Below are 9,439 nucleotides of genomic sequence, written 5' to 3'. Positions count from 1 at the left end.
TTATTTCTGCTTTTTCAGGTTTCGGTTTCTCAATACACGTTTGTAAATCATTTTTTAAATCCAAATTTATTTGTTTGTCAGCGTTTCGTGCCGGCAAGCAATCAATTCCGCCACAAAGTTCACTGGATTCATTTTTATTACTTTTAGAATTAGTGTGATTATTTAAATCGCTCCTGCTAATGCCATTAGATGGTAACTCGTTCTTTATGCCCTCCTTTTTAGGCGATGGACTTACTGATATATTTCGGCAACTTAAATAATTTTGCATGCGTTTTTCTGCTCGATTGGTATTACTTATATTTCTATTTATTTTGCTAAAATTTCTAGGGCTTAATAGACCATTATTTAGGTCTTTGTAGAGAGATCTATGACGTTCCATCGAATAAAGTTAGTCTAAGTAAATTAAAAACGATATTCAAAGGCGCGAACAAACTGTAATACCGAACTGTTAAACAAAAACTGAAAAATAAATTCAAATGCCGCTATGGGTATTTATTGCGTTAGAAGGAAAATTTTTTAAATCCAGGGACGTATTAAGAAAAAATGATGGTTGATAATTTCCTACTAAAACATATAATTCACTATATTAATTATTTTAAAGAAAAACAATATTATTTTTTTGACAATACTTTAATTTTAAAGTTTAATAATTAAAATAACTCTCTGTTTTTAAAAAAAAATATTAATTGTGCCACTAATAATGTAGTAAAGGAATATTTAAAAATGTGTACCATGTATAACATATCTTTTATTGCAAACCGCCAAAAAGTACAATTAATTTATTGCGGTATAGGTAAACATCATACGTAGCTCGATAAGCTGTCGCCAGATCTGAGGTCACACTTATTATCTTACCTGTACTGATTAGTTTAACAAACTCATGCGCACGACCTGACAGAGCCGCAGGCGCGATAACTCGCCATTAGAGATGCTAAACATTCGTGCTTCCTTCTCACGGCTCATCCTCCGCCCTGGGCCCGCGCGCTCACCATAGACCGGCGCCGGCACGACGTTTTCTGCGGGTGCTTTCTTTTCTTCGTAGAAAAAAAAAAAAACAAAGGACCTCGGACGCTTTCCACACTTACACCTTAGCACCCCTATGGCACATCGAAGCCTTCCGGCCCAGAGCTCCGACAGGAGCACGCACAGCCCCCACCGCGCCCTCGCCTCTGGCGCGCCTCGCGCTCGACAGCACCGCTCACTACTTGTTTTCACTTCAAGTTACATGATTTATAAAACTTACGTAATTTGTGCGTAAAAAACTGTGTTTACACTTTAACTTCAAGACTTCAGTGTATACCGAAATTAATAAACAATATGTTAATTTTTTTGAAATACAAATCATAAAGATTTATTGCCATTTTTATTTAGAGTTAATTTTCTTAAAGTAAATATAACATAAATTGATGAAATATTCGCTCTAATTGTTTTGTTTTTAAATTTTTTTAATTAAATCGATATCATATTGGAATTCGGGACAGAATTTACTAAGAAATAGACTTAGAACATTAATAGGTTCTTATCTTACATATCTTTAAACTGATTTTGTATAGCAAATGTGATTTAATCTCACACGTTTGTTAAAACAAAATATTGAACAATGATGTTCAGTATAACAATATATAGTGTTCCTTACTGCTGATGGGTGGAAAGACTATATAATTCATAAGGCATTAATTATAAGTGAATAACTGATTAAATTTAAAATTTGTTCGTCTTTTATACAAAATAATATGAAACCATAATTAGTCTTATAGTGCAAGATATACAATAATTACTTAAATTAATTTATTATTTAATTAATTTTATTATTAATTTTATTATTTAATATTTAAACTGCTTACTAAGCAGTGAGTGCGAGCGAACATTAATTTATGACATAATTCTTAATTTTTTGTTGATTCGTCAACAAATATGTTAAGTACGATAGTGTAAACATACAATTAAACATTAGTACAAGTTCATAACACCTATCACTTTTTCTATTTTTTCCTTTAACAAAACACTTCCATTTACACATTTCTTTGTTCATAGTTTTAGGTCAGTAAAAAAGCGGCAATGCACTCGTTTTTATTTTTTCAAAGAAATAGGGCTTTGTAGACCAATATTCAGGTACTTGTAGGTAAATCTATGTAGACGCATTATTAGAAAAGTATTATCAATGAATAAATTCAAACATGCAAACAATATGGGGAAAATAATAGGCCTACTAAATAATCCTATTGTGATTATTCATATCAGAGAATATCAGAGAATCTTCTTTGATTCATATATTGGAAGTATAATTTTTTAAATCAGAGATGTAATTAACAAAAATATTTTTATACGGATACATACAATGGAATAAACACATTACGTTAATGATGTGAATGATCGATAGAATTTTTTTAACAAAACTTCAGTTTTAAAAACAAGTTGGTTGATATCATAATAATTTTGATATTCGATATATATATCGAAAGAATAATGAACAAATGTCGTATCTATTGTTCACAGCGTGGGCATAAGAAAATTCGCATGTTATATAAAAATATATCAGAATTCATAACCTTTTTCTATATAATAGGTGTGTTCCAAGAGCTACTCATGGTAACTTTGAGTAATACTGTATATACAGAAGTGCAAATTTACGAGCAGATGAGAGCATCTGAGAGAGAGTAATATCCCAGCGAAGTTTGAAAATGCTACATAGATTTTACTCGTACATTTTAGATCTGTTCAGTGAGTTACTTGTAGTAAAACATAAGTAAAGTACAAACTAAAAGCGTAACACAAATAAAGTGTCAAATTTCGCTCTTTACACAGATTTTCATGGAACAGCTCGTGTAATAGACCTAGTTATTTTTGATAAATTATTTGATTTTATTAATATATAAAAAATTTAAGAAAAGTTATTGAAAAACAATTTTTAAAAATTTGTATATATATTTGTTTTACAGTTTTACTAAGGCAAGCTTTAAATATGCTATTATATAATAAAGAGAATTCTAAACGTTGTATATATACTTTTTTCGCTAGAATTTAGATATGATATTTAAAGTAGAAAAGTAGAAACAAACTATGAGAATGGGAAGCTGGAAGAAATATTTTTGGTAACAAATTATATGCCGCCATGTTTATGTCATTAAGGAAAATCTTATTCAAATTTGGGAAAAAAATTTTGGGAACATAATTTTTTTCCAAGTAAAGAATTCTGAATTGAGCAATAAATTTTAAGGATATGTATTAATTGAAATCTTATATTAATATTAATTTTGTTTGATTTTTTCCCAATTTTTATTACTATCATAATAATTTTTGTATTTGCACTAATGAATATCTATGTATTTATGTTTCTTGTAGTGAAATTATTTGCTTTTAAAATAAACAATAAATTTAAGGCAGTCAAAATTTGATCTTTACCATTTTCCTATTGACTGGACTAAGATTTTCTAGAAATGGCTTATTCTGACTTTTAGTCATATCAATATATATTTTACACACAGAATTGACATGTAACTCCATATTAATTTTTATGAAACAAAAGTTTGTGGCGTAATGTAATTTTATTTTTCATTTAAAACAATGTTTAAGCACACAAATAACAAAACAAAACAATTTTATATGGAATTTATAGAAAAACTGATATTATCCATTATGGAGTTAATTACGAAAGTGTAAACTTAATGTTATGTCGTTTTCGTAATTCGCCTATGCCATTTAGAAACTTCAAAAATACATACGTAAATAAAATTTTTTTGCAACATTGGTAAATTTCCTCAAAGCAGTAGTGTATTATTATGATAGATGGCAACACTCATCATTTCCATTTCAAAGAAACAACGAAGCATTATATTTGTTTTACGTCTGATTTTTATATTAAAATTGTGTAGATCTGTAGTGTAGTGCGAAAATGAAAATAAATTCATCTTCACATTGGTGGCAAAAGAAAAAATCTGGATTTTTTCAGTTTTAACACCAGAAAAGGTAATTCTTAAAAAAGGCAATAAATAAAAATTGACTTCATAATTTGTACATATTTTACATAGCATCTCTATGTTGCTTATACATATACGCATACATATGTACAGAGTTGCACAGTAAAGATAGTGTGAGACAAAATGTTCGATTACATGAACATGTTCATATATACATATATCCCTTGAGGGAAATTTTGATGAAAATTTCATGTTGGTAAGTCTCAGTAACTCCATAGCAACTTAAATTGTACATTCAAGTTAAATGGACATAAAACCTCGTAAGTCAAAGACATAGAGCGCAAGTAGTCCACAGGCAGAAAAATTTAGTTTTAAATTTAAACAAATTACTCGAAAATGTATCTGTGATCAGTGAGCAATAAAACTTTACATTAAAATTTGTTATAATTTGTGGTAAAGTGTGCATATGTATATATATGTAATTTATTTTAAATATTAAGTTTAAAAAAATATTGTGATTGAAAAGTAATTCCTTTCATTATAAACACCCCCCGCATGTCGATCTCTTTCATAATATTTATTAAACAAAATTTAATTCATTTTGATTTGGTTTGATTTGTTTTAATAAAATATTATAAATATTTTGTTTATTAAAAGAAAAGTAATTAATATTGCATAATGTTTACAGATTATTTTTGATAATTTTAAAATTTGATTACAACTAAATAAAACACATTGTCATTACGGGGTTTGCAACATGGTATCCACACGTCAAATGGCAACCAGCGGCAATGGCGCTCAACAACAACAAAACAATCAGGCCGCCAACAATACCGTCGATGAAACTGTTCGACTTTTCTATGTTACGCGCCAGGCATCAAGCTCCAATTATTTACTCCTCAATACCTCTATGATAGGAAGTCCATCCTTACGTACTATCAGTCATTCTATAACTCGTAACTCAACTAATCGTAGAGATTCGGATGACGATGACAAGCCAAGCTGCAGTAGACCTAAAGTTAGTTCAAGTAATAATGGCAAAAATTTACTTGACTTGCCACAAGAAGTCTTGGAACATATTTTGTCATATGTGAGCTACAAAAATGTTGGGCAGTTAAGATCAGTAAGTAAATAAACTAAGTAAGAAACACATATAACTATTAATTATATATATTAAATGCGAATATTGTATTTAGTTAGTTTTATTTCTAAATCGGGCTAATTAAAGGCAAAAAACGACGAGAGCCTATTGACAACTTTAGTTTTTGCAGTTTAAATAAAATTATTATATAGCGGAATACATCTTCGCCTGAGGAATAATCTATATGAACTAACAAACATTACTAGCAAATCACTTGTCTCAAACTTATTCGATTTTGATCGGGTCTTACTTTAACCAATAAAACACTAAGTGTTAGCATCAAATCGAATTAGGACGAACTAACATTTTTAGTTATTTATATAGTACTTAATCTTTGTGGATGATGCATGATGTTTCTGGGAAGAATCCCGCAGATAAGGGAGCACGTGAAAATATATTTTAAAAAGTTCTGTGGTTTTATATTCATGCAATAACTTGCAATCCGGCAGTGAAAATTACTCTGAAAAAAGGTGAATTCGTTAATACAAATCAAATCAGTAATGAGAAGGATGATGTGGAATAAGTAACGAAATTCATTTACATCATATCAAAGTTAAATATGTTGCTTATGGTGATCTCATATGGCTGAGCAAATCTTCTGTTTTCGAATTGCTCTTTTTAATGATATGTTAGATAAAAACCTATTAAGATTAGCATTGCAATAAAACCATTGAAACTTTGTATATGATGCCCTTTGCTAGTTCTAAGGCTAACCGAATAAATGCATTTTTAATGTAGACTCTCCAAGAATTATAGAATATACAACAGTGTATAATGAAATTTACATAATATTGATATTGAAAATTTAAGACATTATTAATGTAATTATGGATTTTGTTCTTGATTTAATAGGTGTCTCATCAAATGAATAACGTGTGCATGAATATTCTGAATTCAACTTTCAACAAACAAATCACTTTGACGTATAATAGGTTTCAATGTATCAAAGCAAATATGCCACGCCGCGAATCTGCCCGACGTAATCACCCATTGTCATGCGAATCTGACATAATTGAGACATGTTATATGAGGCTCTCCCTTTTACAAATGACATTTGGCAAACATATCGAACGTAATCATTGTTGCTTCTTTCCTGGTGGGATATTAGATGAAGTTTACACAATATTAAACTACATTAAAAATACACCAGTTTTGGAACGTCCATATCGAGTAACTGATGAACTTTTTGATTTATCAACAATGGCCATGGAATATTTTAAAGATCGCATTGAGCCTACTTTACCAGGTATAGCGTTTAATAAGGATTTCTATACAATGCCATCCATAACTCAACGATGTAAGCAACAATATTTAATTTACATTATAAATTTAGTTATTGAAAATTTTTACTTATATTAACAGCAAATTTACCATTGGCTGTCGATATTGAATCCGATAGTTCATCTAGTTTACCGTCGCCACCACAAAGTAATATGGTTCTACGTAAGGGAATACGTAAGATAAAACAAGGCATGAAGATCTATAATAACCAACTATCGGTATTGCGCACGGAGTTACGTAGTTGCAAGCGTAAAACTGCCGAACAAACTAAGCAACTTGCGGAACAAATGAAATTATATGCTGAGCAACAGAAACAAACATTGGAATTTGCGAACCGTTTCGACGAGATCGATAAGAAGAACGAAGAAATGTCTCACAAATTTTCAACTTTGTTACAGGTAAGATATTGAAAATATGTAAAAAATTTGATGTTTCACAATGTTGGATAGATGAGAATAATATTTGGTCATCAGGCAACTTGTAGAGAACAAGCCATTCACAAATTTTTTGGTAGTCCAATATACGCACAAAAGGCAATCAGTTTATTTAATTTATTTAATTTCAAATATTTTAAATTACAGGAACTTAACAAATGCAAAACTGAGTTGCAATATTGGCGCTCAAAAAGTCCAGCAGTACCAATTTGTTCCGCTTGTGGACAAAAAGTTGTACCCATGTTGCCTTCTGAAGATATACAAGCTTTAATTAATCAGGGTGTTAAGCCAGAAGACTTATTAAATGTAAACGAGATGTCAGTAGAAAATAATAGCAATCAAACCAATTCACCAACAGACACTGGATTTGTTTATCCTGATGAGGCAACAACATCGAAACTGATTGCAATCACCTCAAACAAAAATAAACGCCAACATGCTATGTCAACCACTGTCGATGAAGGTAATGCCAATACTTCTCAACAGGAAACAAATGATAATACTGACACTAGTGGTAAATAAAATAATAACCATTTGAAATACTATATATTAATAAAAAAAATTTGTTTTAGTCACTTTCACTAAGTTTTGTGGCAACCAATGCGGCAATAATACCGAAAAAGTTAAGGACAATGAGACACCACCTGTTAATGGTGGTGTTAGTAATACAATTAACAGTGTGGGATACTCCCCCCAATTGTTTTACGGGCATAACACTTCACATAAAGGCGTTATCGTTAGTACAGCGACAATCGAGAAACCGGAAGCTACAGTTGCTCTTACTGACAGTGTAGCTATTTTAGAATCTGGTTCAAGTGTATCTAATGTTGCTGGAGGTGCTATTAATAACGCAGCTTTTATCGAAACTAATGGTGGTGGCACAGAAGATGTTATTTCTTTGCAAGGCATAACATCGCATGAAACAAAAAAAGCACGTAGAGTACAAAAAGCCATGAGATGTGTAAATGTTAGTGGCAAACGCAGTAAATAATTATATTTTAAAAAGAATCGAATATATTATTATTAAGTAAATTTTGTTATTAAGAAACATAAATACGTAAACAACTTTTTGATACATAACGTAAAAGTGAAAAATGCACATTAGCATTTAGTTAAGTTATATAAAACTTTAATTCTTTTTAAACCAATTATAGTGCAAATAATTGAAAATGATATGAACCCACTAGAACTGTTAGTACATAATGTGTAATACAATTAGAAAATAATTTTCTTCCATAAACTTCTGTGTTGTGGAATGAACACTAGCATAATTTCTATGTTTCCAGTAGCATACACAATTTCATTCAAAATATACAAACTAAGTGATGAGACATCAAAAATAGGAAACCTCTTTGGGCTATGTAGCTCTTTTATTTATTCAAATTTTTATCACCTTTTGCATTTATGGGTATTTGAAGTATACGCACGTACCTATATTATTAAGCAATTGGTGGTGCTAGAGTAATTTGCAATATTATTGTAATAGTTTAACTATACTTCCGATATCTATTCTAATAATGTGATTCTTTTGTACAGAGTACAGTTCTAAAATGCTACTGATGTCAATGTTATATAAAACTAATGTGTATGCAGCAGATATTTGGTCTTTTAATAAAAAAGAAATTGTAAATTTTCAAAATAAATAATATTTTGCCTGCAACAATTATTTAAATATTTAAATTTATTTAAATATGCAATACAAATCACGATAATTGGTTGCTGCTAATACACCATATCCTTCTTATTGTACATGTTAATTTAATGAAACATTTTTCAATTTCATATAGTACAGTATTTAAAAGAACAAGAACATCATGTCCTTATTGTACATGTTAATTTAATGTAACATTTTTCAATTTCATATAGTACAGTATTTAAAAGAACAAGAACATCATGTCCTTCTTATTGTACATGTTAATTTAATGAAACGTTTTTCAATTTCATATAGTACAGTATTTAAAAGAACAATGTTGCAAAGACCATATGTTGCAATTATAAGTGTGTATTTAGGATTTAAAAAAATCAAATTATTTTTGTATTGTATTAAAATGAATTCACAAATGAAAATAATTTCCTGAAGGTAATACTTAAATGTACATTTAGTTTATTTATTATAACAAATGTTATATATTATTAATTTCACAATGCAATTAAAAGATAATAAATTTTTAATCAATTGTATAATAAAAAGTTACCTGCATAATTGTTAAAACACCAATTTCCAATAGTTGAAACACGAAATCAAATTTAAATTGAATTAAATATTTTAACATTTATGAAAATTATAAAAAAATATTTTCTCACTTGAATGGAACAGAGAATTCTTAATGATAGCAATAAAAATATTTCATGTTATTAAAACAAAGTATTTTTAATATGTAATTGTAAAAAAATATAAGAGATGTATAAGAGATTATGTAAATGAAATTGTTTTAAGTGTTAAGTGTATTGAAAGTAAAAAACAATTTTTAATCAATTGCTTTCGATTTACACTTAATGCCTAAAATAATAATATTGATTTTAGAAAAAATCAGTTCATAAATAAATGTATAATTATAGATAAAGATACAAGGTTATATTAATTGTTAGAAAACAAATGCAAATAAATACATTGAAGAAAAGAGATGTTTAAGAATGTAATATTACTTTAACTTTTTAATTAAGTG

At 29.0% G+C, this 9,439-nt stretch overlaps 1 protein-coding gene across 2 annotated transcripts; it reads left to right on the top strand.

The window, feature by feature from the left end:
• The first annotated feature begins 3,935 nt into the window (after nt 1–3,935).
• LOC119679523 lies at nt 3,936–9,127 on the top strand. Of its 2 annotated transcripts, none has more exons than XM_038091922.1 (6): nt 3,936–3,966; nt 4,606–5,040; nt 5,911–6,355; nt 6,421–6,737; nt 6,921–7,287; nt 7,346–9,127. In XM_038091922.1, exons 2-6 carry the CDS (start codon nt 4,675–4,677, stop codon nt 7,762–7,764), a joined length of 1,914 nt encoding a protein of 637 aa, XP_037947850.1. In that variant the 5' UTR covers nt 3,936–3,966; nt 4,606–4,674; the 3' UTR covers nt 7,765–9,127. The 2 variants fall into 2 exon arrangements, with proteins under 2 accessions (XP_037947850.1, XP_037947849.1); XM_038091921.1 differs by lacking the exon at nt 3,936–3,966 and adding an exon at nt 4,257–4,370.
• The last annotated feature ends 312 nt before the right edge of the window (nt 9,128–9,439 follow it).

This window comes from Teleopsis dalmanni, chromosome 2 (genome assembly GCF_002237135.1).
Source record: "Teleopsis dalmanni isolate 2A chromosome 2, ASM223713v2, whole genome shotgun sequence".
Lineage (NCBI taxonomy): Eukaryota > Metazoa > Arthropoda > Insecta > Diptera > Diopsidae > Teleopsis > Teleopsis dalmanni.
Note: the sequence above shows the minus strand (reverse complement) of the source record. Positions and strands in the feature narration are given on the sequence as shown.